The following is a 13,972-nucleotide window of genomic DNA, read 5'->3' on the forward strand; positions in this document are numbered from 1 at the left end:
TTCCTTATGAACTGTCTATGGAAGTATTTCCCTATGTCCAGGATTCCTGTTCAAAATATTAATTTACAAAAGCAAACAATATTATATATATATATTCTGTTTCTTAAGATACAGTCCTCCTCTCTGTTTTATTCTTAGGCCTTTGTCATTCAACAATATAGAACAGAACAACTTGGGGTTCTTTTTAAAGAGGGATGTTTCATGCTTTGCACATGTTGCTTCCGCTGCTGGGAATGCAATTCTTGTCGGAAAAAAGGTCGAATATTCCCACAAGTCTGTTCAAATCTCACTACTTCTTTTATAAAGCTTTCTTTACTAATCTCCCCTCCAAACACACACACACCCTACCCCTAGCGATTCATCTTTGATGTTCACCTAGCTCTTTGAGCACAAAATGCTCCCCCCATTAAGCTGTAAACCCCTTGACATCGAAGACTATATATACAATTTATGCTAACACATCTCCCCCTTAATTTCCTAAGCAGCATATGCTGAAATAAACAGAATAAAAAATGTTACAGGAGCAGAGGAAAGACATTCAGTTTGCCCAGGGTCCAGTGAAGCTTCAGAGTAGAGGTTGTCTACTGAACTGAACCAAATCGTGATTGTTAAGTACTGCAAAGCGTCTCAGTATCTTTAAGTAAAATAGGCACAGCTGTTAGGCTTAGTAAAATTTGGGCCTAGAACCGAGAGAGACGACAGACAGGTTTCACCTAAAATGCTAATTCCCATGAATCAGTCATTAGATCGTTTTCTTTGGAAAAAAGTCTAAGCTTTCAGTGTGAACGAGCTCCATGACTTATTATCAACATCTCCCACAAGAGAAGGAGAATATTGGGATGTGTGCCAAATATTTTCCATTCAAAGCTGCAATAACTTCAAAGGTCCTTTTGGGTACAACCAATATATGCTAAATTGTGAGAGTTTTAGCCTCATTTATAGTTAAGCAGTCAACTGGTAAAATAAATGTTAAGGGGAAAAAATTATATAAGTTTCAATGGTGGTGGAATTCTGGAGGAGAACAAATTAGAAGATTGAGGAACAAAAACCAAAGGCCGGCTGGTATTCAGAATTATAAATAACTACACTTTTAAATCACTATTTTAAAATGTTTAATAACGAACAGTCTTCTTAAATACTGCCAACTCTGAATCTCATAGTCATTCAATTGATCCAAAGTGGTATCCCATAAAGCTGCAGTGGCAGATTTCACTTTCTACAAACCAAAGCTTACTATAACAAATAGCATTACAATGACATTTCCTAAAAGACCTAGTCAATATGCCACATACTTAGAGCAATGTTTAAAAATAAGAAAATTCCAGTATGATATTAGCCTGGAAATAGATACTTGGAATTTCTACAGTAAAGTTTTACCTATAATTAATTATTTTAAAATAAAATAAAATAGGAGACGTTTAAGAAAATGGGTATCTCATGTGGCAAACTGAATGTTTTTCATTTAATTAAAAGCACAAATAAATTAAATGATTTTAACTAAGGAAACTTGGGTAGGAATTTTTCATTATCAAAACTGTTTCAATCGTTATTTTCACAGGAATGTAATAAACAGCATGGATGGAATAAAACTATAAAATTATTCGATCACAAAAATGATGATAAAACATCTTTTTAGCCCAGGTAAAATCCAGCTTCATGGGAAAATTTATATTATTAAATTCTCTTTATCTTTAACCTTGTCATTATTTACCTTGCCATAATTTGATAAACAAACAAGAGAGATTAAATTCCATTTATCATCCTACCGATATTGTAGATGGCTTTAATATACCTTAAAATACCTTGGAAACTTCCAATTTAGACATCATGACAGAATGTTTATTATAATCATATTCAGGAAATCTAGTGATTATAAATAATCCACAAAATACCTGAAATCTAAAGATAAAAAATAAAGTACAAACCTGCATCTCTCCTTTCTCATCAGGTTTAGCTGGTTTTGCAGCTTCAGTAGCTGAATTTTTCAGGCTCTCTTTGCTACAGCGCAGAAGTACCTCTACTACATATAAAGGATCCAGTTCACCAGAATTAGGCTAGGAAAAAAAGGTAAAAGAAGTTTATTAATTCTTAAAAACTGGCCCACAAATTTAAAGTTCCATGTATACAGGGACTATGTTCTCAGCATCTAGCATTATGACTGGCACATACTGCACAATAAATGCTTATTTCGTGAAACGAGAGCTATCTCTCTTCAACCTTCAACATGCTCCACTGGATAAGAAAACACAGAAATTACTTGATACTTATGGATACGAACAGTATGATCACAGTTGACAGTGACATGAAAATGCCTATTTAAGTTTCTAACGATTAGTTTATAATTTTATTTAATATTATACCAGAATTAGAAAAAGAAACTAAAAGAAATCAGTATTAAAAAATGAATCTGTATCTTCAAATCACTCTAATTAGACAACATGAAAAATATATTGAGAGTAGATCATTTTATTACTTAGTATATGGCACCTCTATAATGGGGTTTTACACCATTTTATTAAAAGTCTTTTAGTCTTGGGCCGGCCCCGTGGCTTAGCGGTTAAGTGCGCGTGCTCCGCTGCTGGCGGCCCAGGTTCGGATCCCGGGTGCGCACCGACGCACCGCTTCTCCGGCATGCTGAGGCCGCGTCCCACATACAGCAACTAGAAGGAGGTGCAGCTATGACATACAACTATCTACTGGGGCTTTGGGGGAAAAAACAAATAAATAAAAAAAAATTAAAAAAAAAAAAAAGTCTTTTAGTCTTTTGTATTCTTTAATAAAAGCATGATTCTCAAGATCTAAGCACTAATCACATCTTCTACACTAGGATAATTTACGTTTGAGAGCGGTGTCTTTCGAACAGCAATAGACGACTATTTTCTTTAGTAAAGAACTCCTCTCTACTCTTCAATTCAATATTTGAATGATCTCTTTTGTATAAAATAGATAAAAGTGAAGTTATTTTTGATTGAGTGGGGAACATGGCAAAGAAGTGACTGCTTGGTCTCCCCCCAACACAGTTCCTGTTCAAAAATGAAAAACTGCCAAGGATTGACAGTGAATCCATACCTACAATCTATTTCTGCAATAAACTACTAATTGTTTAACAATAGTAAAATCTATTTCCAAATACAAACCAAAAATACAATCATAATTATCGTATATCACTGAGTTCCAATTTCCTCAAAGAAAGCATACGCTCTATTTTCTAATCCAAAAGGAAGACTAATTTTTTCCTCAGCATACATTTTTTCAAAATATGGTTATTTATTTATTTTTTTGTGCGTGAGGAAGATCAGCCTTGAGCTAACATCCAATGCCAATCTTCCTCTTTTTTGCTGAGGAAGATTGGCCCTGGGCTAACATCCGTGCCCATCTTCCTCTACTTTATATGGGACACAGCCACAGCACAGCTTGGCAGGTGGTGCACTGGTGTGTGCCTGGGATCCGAACTCGTGACCCCTGGGCTGCCAAAGCAGTGTGTGTGAACTTAACTGCTGTGCCACTGGGCCGGCCCCCAAAATATGGTTATTTTTCAAGTTCCAAAGCATTATGCAGCTTGCTATAGACACAAAGCAAAGCTGTACTGTATTTTCAATTAGATCTGTATCTGCAGATTATGTAAATGTATAGCTTAGTCAATATAAAATAAGTTTTATAAATAATGAGATAAGTAAATAGTTATGAACAACTGTCAACTCTTCCAAGTGGTAAAGGACTACAAGGAAAATCAGTAACTATTACATTTAGCTTTCCAGAGGGTGAACAATCCTCTAAGATGCATTCTACATTTGATGAATTAACTCCAAAGTGTTAAGAGGACATGTTAGTATTTGTACAAAAATAACAAGACTTATAAACAATCTAGATAACCTAGAACTAGAATGTGTCTAGATAATCTAGAACTCTGTTATTGGGTTTAGTTCCAATTCTGTAGATTTTATTTGTAACTTTAATATTCCCCTTCTATAAGATACAACAATCACAGAAATGACTTTTAGAACTCAAGTATATCATATGTAATCCTCTGTCTTTAGAGCTACCAAAGCCACTTACAACATTAGAGAAATATCCTCAAGTGTTACTACGGAAACAAACTCGAAAGCCTTCTTTATTGAAAATTAGATGAAAATTTGCTGTTAAAAATATTTCCTGAGATTGTAAAATTTTTCTCAAGGAACTTCTAGTTCTGTACTCCAGTAAATGGGTCAACAATGTCATCCTTCACTAGTTACTAAATGTTCTATTTGGCTTTCCAATGATTGTCTTAGCATAAATTCTTTAAATTTTTGCACATATGTCCTAATTTTTAATTTCTTAATCACATAATTGAACTTTCTTTTTCCTAACTTCTCTTCATTCCTTTTAAAATGTGGCTAATATCTTACTATAAAGGGAAATTACCAGATTAAAATATAATTTTGATAATCTCAAAATTGTGGAAAGTAAAGAAACAAGTAATACGAAATAAATATTGACAATTACATTTTTATCTCTTTAAAATGCTTCAAACTATTTTCTTTATTGGTATGTATTTACCCTAGCTCTAGCAAACTCTCTTGGACACAAAAATCTTTGAATTAGTATTCTGACCTAGATTATGAAATCAATAAAAATGTACTTCACATTTTTAGTGAACAAATGTAAGCAGCTCAGTGGAAAAATCATTTCACCATCAATTTAAGCAGAAAAAATGAATGTGTTCTTCTCTATTCCCTATCCCATTTTTGCCTAAAAGAACTCTCAACAACTGGTACCGCTTTTATACATGGATTAAGGACCAACAGAAGCAAATAATTAAGAAAACTGTTCACAGTGTGTGTGTGTGTGCATGTGTGTAAATCTAATTATGTTAGGCATAATTTTTCTCCCTTAAAAATGTAAAAATCTGAGATCAACTACCAGCATGACAACAGGAAGAGCTCCACAAACCTGTTCTCCAGAAAAACTGGAGAAAATTATAAAAAATCAACCATTTAAAGTCCCTGGAAATGGTTCTAAGGGCATATAGCAAACGAAGAAACTTCTGTTCAAGGAAATGCACTAAACTCGGTAAGAATGCAAGAGTCTATGATACCTAGACCAAGACTACTCCCTCCTCACTCCTTCTAACTCAGTGAGACAGAAACTGGTGAAGCCAAGGAAAGGAGGGCTCCCTCTCCCAGAAGCAATTAGTTGGAGGTCTATCTTCTCAGGATCGACAGGATGTCAGCATTTCTTATCCTGCTCCTACTTACCTGTTACTGAGGCTAAGTTCTGGGCAATTGAAGCTGAGATGTGGGGGCTCCCTCCTTCTGCCCAGCCCTCACTGGTTGGCCAGAGGCTCTATCTAGGGTGTGGCTCTACTGAGAATACGAGGGCCTCAACTGCTCTTGTTCTGGCTTATAAGGCATTGGTTCCATGCTGGGAGGGGCAAGGTGAGAAGACTTGAGGCTACCACCTCCATGCTCTATCTAGCCCTCAGGTCCTAAAGCAGGAGTGTTGCTCAGAGAGACCTGTGCCACTGTCCCAACACCAAACTTTAGAGCCTTGGCTCAGAGATTTTACCTAGGGGGAGAAGCAGGCCTTAAAACAGACAGCTCCTAATATCTTCCCAAAGAAAGTGACTTCATTTGCAATAGAATCTGGGGAAGTTCCAGTCTAAGAGCACACTCAAAAATAGTGAAGGCAGTGGTGAAAGACAACTGGGAAAAGATCCGTAGAATCATTGGAGATATAGGCTAAAATGTAGGCCAGCTAGTTTGCAGGAGAGAATCTGGGGGAAAAAAACAGCTAGGAACAGCTGCCTGAAACTTGTGGGGCTTAACAGCAGGATATGTTCAGGGAGAGATACAAAGACAAATTTGTCAAAACCACTGTCATCCCAGGGTAACTGTGGGCATATCCAAGGCTGTGCCCAAGGAGCAATATAAAAGGCTTAGCACTGTAGGGGGGAAAGGGGAGTTCAAGTGGAGTGGAATAGACTTCACTCAAATAATCTAGCTAGTCACTAAACAAATAAACAAGCAAATAACAATAATAAGCCTGAGAGGGATGGGAGACCAGTACCAACAACTCTACAATATATTTAAAATGTCCAATTTCCAACAAAAAATTATGGACAGAAAAAAAAAGTATGATCCATGACGCATATAGCAGAAAAAAAAGCAGGCAACAGAAAGTGACTGTGAGAGGGACCAGATGTTGGATTAAACAAAGACTTAAAGTAGCCATTGTAAATGTATTCAAAGAACTAAAGGAACCATAATTAAAGAAGGAAGGTGTAACAACAATGTATCAAATAGAGAATATCAATAAAGAGACAGATATGATAAAAAAGAACCAACAGGAAACTCTGGAATTCAAAAGTACAGTAACTGAAATGAAAAAGTCACTAGAGGGGTTCAAGAGTAGATCTGAACTAGCAGAAGAAAGCATTAGCAAATCTGAAGACAGATTGATAAGAGATTATGCAATCCATAAAAACAGAAAAAAATGAAGAAAAAAGAACAGAGCCTCAGAGAAATGTAGGACACACCTTTAAGCACAACAACATACCCATCATGGGAGTACCAGAAGAAGAGAGAAAGGAATGAAATAACATTTAAAGAAATAATGGTTGAAAACTTCCCAAATTAATTGAGAAACATTAATCTACACATTCAGGAAACTCAATGTAGAGTAAATGCAAAGTAGAATAAATGCAAAGAGATGCAAACAGACACATCAGAGTAAACATGCAGAAAGCCAAACACAAGGAGAAAATCTTGAAAGCAACAAGAGAAACAAGACTCATCTCTTACAGAGGACCACAATAAAATTAAAAGCAGAAACTCCTTGGCAGAAACAGCGGAGGCCAAAAGGCAGTGGGTTAACAGAAAAAAAACGGTTAACCAAGAATCCTATATCCAACAAAGTTATCTTTCAAAAACAGACATTCCTAGATAAACAAAAACTAAGAGAATTTGTTGCTAGCAAGCCCACTTTACAAAAACTACTAAAGTAATTTCTTGAGGCTGAAAGCAAGTGACACCAGACGTTAATTTGAATCCACATCAAAAAAAAAAACACTGGTAAAAGTAATTATGTAATAATAAAAGATAGTACAAATCAATATTTCCTTTTCTCTTAAATGATTTAAACCAATTATATAAAACAATATGTCTATATTGTAATTGTTGAGCCTGTAACATACAGAAATGTAGTATATTCGTCAAAAATAACACAAAGGAGTTAGGTGGGAGCAAAGCTGTATTGGGCTAAGGCAATAACTCCAGATGGTAACTTGAATCCACAGCAACTAATAAAGAGAACAAGAAATGATAAATAAGAAGGGTAATATAACAAAAGCTATAAATATATACTTACTCTCTTTTCTTCTCTAAGTTTCTTTAAAAGTTATAAAATTACATAAAGCAATAACTATAATATGTATTGTTGAGTTTGTAACATTTATAGATGTAACATATAACAACCATACCACAAAAAGAGGGAAAATGGAACAGAAGTATATAAGAGTAATGTTTCTATATCTCACTGGAATTAAGTTAGTACAAATCTGAAACTTATTCTATTTTGTTAATATGTATATTGAAAGCCCTAGCAATCAAAAAGAAAATAACAAAAAAAATGTAGAGAAAAAAATTATTAAATAAATTTTTAAAATGTTACATTACAAAATATGCACGTAATGCAAAAGAAAGCAGTAAAGGAGGAATAGAAAAACAAAAAGGAAATGAGACAGACAAAAAGTAAAATGACAGACATAAATCAAACTATAGCAATAATAACATTAAATGTGAATGAATTAAGCAACCTAATCAATAGGCAGAGATTTTTCAGACTGGATAAAAAAAGATCCAACTATGCTGTCTACAGGAGATACACTTTAAATTCATTGATACAAAAAAGACTGAAAGTAAAAAAGATGGAAAAAGATATATTGTGTAAGCAATAACCAAAAGAAAGCTGAAATGGCTATACTAATGTCAGACAAAATACACTTTAACAGAGCACAAAAACACATGAAGCACAAATTGACAGAAATGGAGGGAGAAATAGACAATTCAACAATAACAGTTAAGAGACTTCAATACTCTACTTTTAGTAATGCATAGAACAACTAGACAAAAGGATCTGAAAGGAAAGAAATAGAAGACTTGAACATACTCTAAATTGACTAAGCCTAATAGTAGAACATCTTACTCCAAAACAGAAGACAATGCATTCTTCTCAATTGACATGAAACATTCCATAGGATAGATCATATATATGTCAGGCCATTAAATAAACTTCAATAAATTCAAAAGGACTGAAATAATACCAAGTATGTTTTCAACAACAATGGAATGAAATTGGAAATCAAAAACAGAAAAAAATTTGGGAAATTCACAAATATATGAAAATTAACACACTCCTAAATAAACAATGGGTCAAAGACAGAAATCAAAAGGGAGGGGCTGGCCCAGTGGTGTAGCGGTTAAGTCTGTGCGCTCTACTTCAGGGGCCCGGGGTTTGGAGGTTCAGATCCCGGGCATGGACTGACGCACCGCTTGTCAAGCCATGCTGTGGTGGCATCCCATATAAAGTAGAGGAAGATGGGCACGATGTTAGCCCAGGGCCAATCTTCCTCAGCAAAAAGAGGAGGACTGGCATCAGATGTTAGCTCAGGGCTAATCTTCCTCATCAAAAAAAAAAAAAAAAGAAAGAAAGAAGAAAAAGAAATCAAAACAGAAATTAGAAAATACTTTGAGATGAATGAAAATGAAGACACAATATACCAAAACTTATGGGATGTACCTAAAATATTTGCAGAGAGAAATTTATAGGCATAAATGCCTATATTAAAAAAGAAGATCTCGGGGCTGGCTCCATGGCATGGCGGTTAAGTGCGCACTCTCCACTGCTAGCGGCCCAAGTTTGGATCCCAGGTGCGCACCAACACACTGCTTGTCGGGCCATGCTGTGGCGGTGTCCCATATAAAGTAGAGGAAGATGGGCATGGATGTTAGCTCAGGGCCAGTCTTCCTCAGCAAAAAGAAGAGGACTGGCATGGATGTTAGCTCAGGGCTGATCATCTTCTTCAAAAAAGAAGATCTCCAATTAACAATCTAACCTTCCATTTTAAGACAACAGAAAAAGAACAGCAAACTAAATCTAAAGCTAGCAGAAAGAAGGAAATAATAAAGATGGAGCAGAAATTAATGAAATTGAAAAACAGAAAGAAAAATCAATGAAACCAAAAGCTGGTTCCTTGAGATTAACAAAATTTGAGATAAAAAAATCTTTAGCCAGATGAAAGATTCAAATTATTAGAACCAAAATGAAAGAGGGCACATTACTAACAGCCTTATAAAATAAAAAGGATTATAAAGCAATATTATGAACAATTGTATACCAGTAAATTAGATAAAATGGACTAACTCCTAAAAAGACAAATCACTGAAACTGACTCAAGAAGAAACAGACAATCTGAATAGACCTCTAACAAGTAAAGAGACTGACTTAGTAATAAAAAAACTACCCACAAAGAAAAGCCCAGGCCCAGGTGATCTCACCACCAAATATTTAAGGAATTAATACCAATTCTTCAAACATTCTTCCAAAAAATAGAAGAGGAGGGGAACACTTCCTAACTCATTCTATGAGGCCAACATTACCCTGATATTAAACCTAGACAAAGACATCACAAGATAACTACAGAACAGTATCTCCTATGAATATGGGTATGAAAGTCTTCAATAACACACTAGCAAACCAAATCAAGAAACAAATAAAAAGAGTAATACAGTTTGACCAAGTAGGATTTATCCCAGGAATCTAAAGTTGGTTTAACAACTTAAAATCAATTAATGTAATATACCACATCAGAATAAATTAAAATAGAATAAAAAACAACCACATGATTATCTGAATAGGCACATAAAAAGCATTTGACAAAATACAACACTCTTTCATGACAGAAACACTCCACAAGCTAGGAATAGGAGGAAACTTCCTCAACTTGATAAAGAATACTTATGAAAAACCCAGAGCTAACATCATACTTAATGGTGAAAGACTAGATATTTTCCCCTAAGATTAGGAAAAATTCAAGGATATCTGCCCTCATCACTTCTATCAATATTGTACCAGAGGTTTTAGGCAGGGCAATTAAGCAAAACAAAGAAATAAAACACACCCAGATTGGAAAGGGAGAAGTAAAACCATCTCTATTTGTAGATGACATTACTGCGTATATACAAAATCATAAGCAATCCACTAAAAACTACTAGAACTAATACACAAGTTCAGCAAAGTTGCAGGATACAAGACCAATATATGAAAATCAACTGTATTTCTATATATTTGCTATGAAAAATCAAAAAATGAAATTAAAAAAATCTCATTTACAATAGCATCAAATAGACAGGAGGGTTGAAAATTTCAAGATAGTCCTTCTTCGAACAAATTAACAAAATCATCCTTGATTTTATACAAGAAATCTTTTCAAAACATTTATATAATGACCAAAATCAACTTTATTATGCTTTCATTTAGAGAGAATAAGTAAATTGACCAGCTCCTCTAATTTCTTTTAAGTCTCCAATATATACCCAAATCAAAATTCTAATGTGCAGTGTCAGAAGCTGATTTTTTTCTAATATTCAATTTAAAGAGTAAAATTACAAAAAGGACTGATGAACTAAGAGAAGAAATTAAAATGTCATGAAATTAAAACTTGTTATTATTAGGGAAATAAACATACCACTTTAAGGACAAAATTTAAGATTATTCAAAAAATTAATTCCTTATGGCAGAACTAAAGCTTCTCTTAAGGTAATACTATTTCTACTCGGATCAATTTCATGAGTCCGAGAAAACATTTCACTAGAAATTTATATACAATTCTACTTTAAGGTCAACAGCTTACCTTAACATTTGACTTTTTTGAGAAATTCACCACCACACCCCAGCCAAAATCATCTCCTTCGTTCTTTACCTGAAAAGCAAGTAAAACAAGTAAACAAGAATATTTATGTCCAAAAGGCAATTTTAGACTTCCACGCCCACATTATAGGTTAATAAAACTTTCTGAGTTTTCCGAGTAAAATATCTTTTGCAATTCACTACTAAACTTAAGGAAAAAGATATTAACCCTACAGAAAGAAATCACTACCAAATTTCATAGGCCTCTAAACAGCAACTACAGGAACTTCTCACTTGGCAAACAAATGTTAAAAATGATATGGTGTATTTATTCTGAGAATATCTGAAGTCTTTTATAGCTAATGAATTTACCCAGGACTGAAAACTGCCTTATTTTTAGATAGCATTTTATAACTGGAAATATTTTCATGCTAATTCCAAAACTGTCTACTTCAATTTATATCCCTCAAAATGAAAATCAGTGGAGATTAAAAGGCCTTCACACGACTCCCCCTTTATCAGTACCATGTGAAACAGGTAAAACAATGTAATTAATATAGACCAACTACTGTAGCAGGAAAGCATTTTATCAAGAAAATAAATTAGAATCTTTATCCAAAAAATATTAAATATTGAAATATCCAAATATTTGATGAAAAAAATAATGACATACCTTTACCAAACGACCTGGTTGTAGAAATGGTAAGCAATATTTTGGTTTGTGAATATATTCTTCAATTTCTTTACCCAGTTTGGCAAGCTGCTGTCTAATCTTATAATAGATGACTACACTTTCTTCATTTGGTATGACTATTTTATTATACTGTTCTTCTGAGTTCTTTACCTCTGTAAATAAAACACATGTACAATGTCAAAAAATTATACACCTTATGTAAATTATACCAAAGGTACTTCTTTTTTCCTACTGCAACTGTAGGAAACAAAGTCAGCCTGCATAAATTAGAAGTTTTCAAGAAAAGCTTCAGAGATGACCATAAGGCATGTTGTCTTGTTTCTCCGTTCTCCATTAAGGCTCACCTTCTCTTATGTTTTCCCACAGTTCTCCAATTCATTGATTGTGAACCCTCAAAGTGAGTCTGAATTGGCAGTAGTTATATCTAGTGAGTTAATTCTCTTCTATGCATGAGGGGGAGGAGGTTATCTTTGGGAATTCTAGACCTACACTGTCCGACACAGCACTGTGCTGTAAAACTTTAAGTAATGGTAGAAATGTTCTGTCAGCACTTTTCAGTAGCCAGTAGACACTAGCCATATGTGGCTATTTAAATTAATTAAAATTAAATAGTTCTTCAATTGCATTAGCACCATTTCCAATGCTCAACGGCCACATGTGGCTAGTGACTTCTGTACTTGAATAGCAGACATAGACCATTTCCACCTTCACAGAAAGTTCCACTGGACAGCACTATTTTGGGCCTTCTAAGTAATATGCTAATTGAACTCGCAGCAAAGAATCCAGTATGCTAATGTCATTGGGCTTCCACCACCACCTGGGTCTAGGTCTCTAAAACTGAAGACAGGCAATTCAACTAGCTATTTCTCTACACAGTCAGTAGTCAAAACACCAGCACTTTTCAGCAATTATCCTCTTATTTAATCTACCCATTGATGATGCCATTCCCTGCTCCAATTCTTGCATCTAGTACTGACCTCCCTTCCTCACTCTTCCATTATGCCTCTATTCCACTGTGAACAAACACTATTTTGTTATAAAATTCACCATTAATGACATTTAGTATACTCACAATGTATGCAACCATTACTACTATCTAGTTCTAGAATATTTTCACTACTCCAAAAGGAAATTCCATACCCATTATGCAAACACTCCTCCTTTTCTTCCCCCAGCCCCTGGCAACCTTTCTGTCTGCACGAATTTGCCTATTCTAGATATTTCATGTATATGGAACCATACAATGAGTGGCCTTTTGTGTTTGGCTTCCTTCACTTAGCATAATGTTTTCAAGGTTCATCCATGGTGTAGCATGTATCAATACTTTCCTTTTTATGGTGGAATAATATTCCATTATATAGGTATGTCATTTGTTTATCTGTTTACCAGCTGAAGGACATTTGAATTATTTCCACCTTTTGGCTTCTGTGAATAGAACTGCTATGAACATTCATGTAAAAGTTTTTGTTTGAACATGTTTCTAGTTCTTTTGATTATATACCCAGGAGGGGAAGTGCTGGGTCTTATGGTAATTCTGTATTTAACTTGCTGAGGAAGGGCTAAACTATTTTCCACAATGATCACACCATATTTTTAATTAACTTTTTGAAAAAATGCCCATCCCAGTGCATCTGTGAAGTAGCATCTCAATGTGGTTATGATTTACATTTCCCTAATGACTAACGATGTCGAGCACCTTTTCATGTGCTTGTTGGCAAATTGTGTATCTTCTCTGGAGAAATGTCTATTCAAATATTTTGCCTGTTTAAAAACTAAATTGTCTTTTCGTTGTTGAGTTGTAAGAGTTCTTTGTATATTCTGGATACTAGACCCTTAACAGATATGTAATTTGCAAATATTGTCTCCCATTCTGTAGGCTTTCTTTTCACTTTATTGTTGGTGTCTGTTAAGTGCATAAGTTTTTAGTTTTCATGAAATCCAATTTATTTATTTTTTCTTTTGTTGCCTGTGCTTTGGGTATCTTATCTAAGAAGCCATTGCCAAATACAAGGTTAGGAAGATTTATACCTATGTTTTCTTCTAAGAGTTTTATGGCTTCCGTTCTTATACGTAGGACTTGCATCCAATTTCAGTTAATTTTTGTGTATGGTGTAACGGTCCAACTTCATTCTCCTGCATGTGGCTCTCCTGCTGTTCCAGCACCATTTGTTGAAAATCAATTGACCACAGATATATGGGTTTATTTCTGGACTCTCAGTTCTATTCCATTGATCAAACTCCTCTATTTAACCTGTGTGCTTCAGTTTCTTTATCAACAAATGAGGATAACAACAGTACCCAAACCCCACAAAGCTATAGTTACAGATTAATTGATATAAGATATGAAAAGTACTTAGCTAATGGTATATAGCACACAGTAAACACTCAGGA

The 13,972-nt window shown here is 34.6% G+C and overlaps 1 protein-coding gene across 1 annotated transcript in view; it reads right to left on the reverse strand.

Annotated features, from left to right (window-relative positions):
- MTREX (Mtr4 exosome RNA helicase) overlaps window positions 1–13,972 on the reverse strand; it is a 102,053-nt gene that overhangs the window by 34,459 nt on the left and 53,622 nt on the right. The window contains exons 17-19 of the mRNA XM_058564070.1: window positions 11,561–11,733; window positions 10,892–10,960; window positions 1,926–2,054 (exon numbers count right to left, since the gene is read on the reverse strand). Coding sequence (XP_058420053.1) covers window positions 1,926–2,054; window positions 10,892–10,960; window positions 11,561–11,733 — 371 coding nt within the window. The remainder of the gene's footprint in view (window positions 1–1,925; window positions 2,055–10,891; window positions 10,961–11,560; window positions 11,734–13,972) is intronic.

Source organism: Diceros bicornis, chromosome 20, assembly GCF_020826845.1.
Source record: "Diceros bicornis minor isolate mBicDic1 chromosome 20, mDicBic1.mat.cur, whole genome shotgun sequence".
NCBI lineage: Eukaryota > Metazoa > Chordata > Mammalia > Perissodactyla > Rhinocerotidae > Diceros > Diceros bicornis.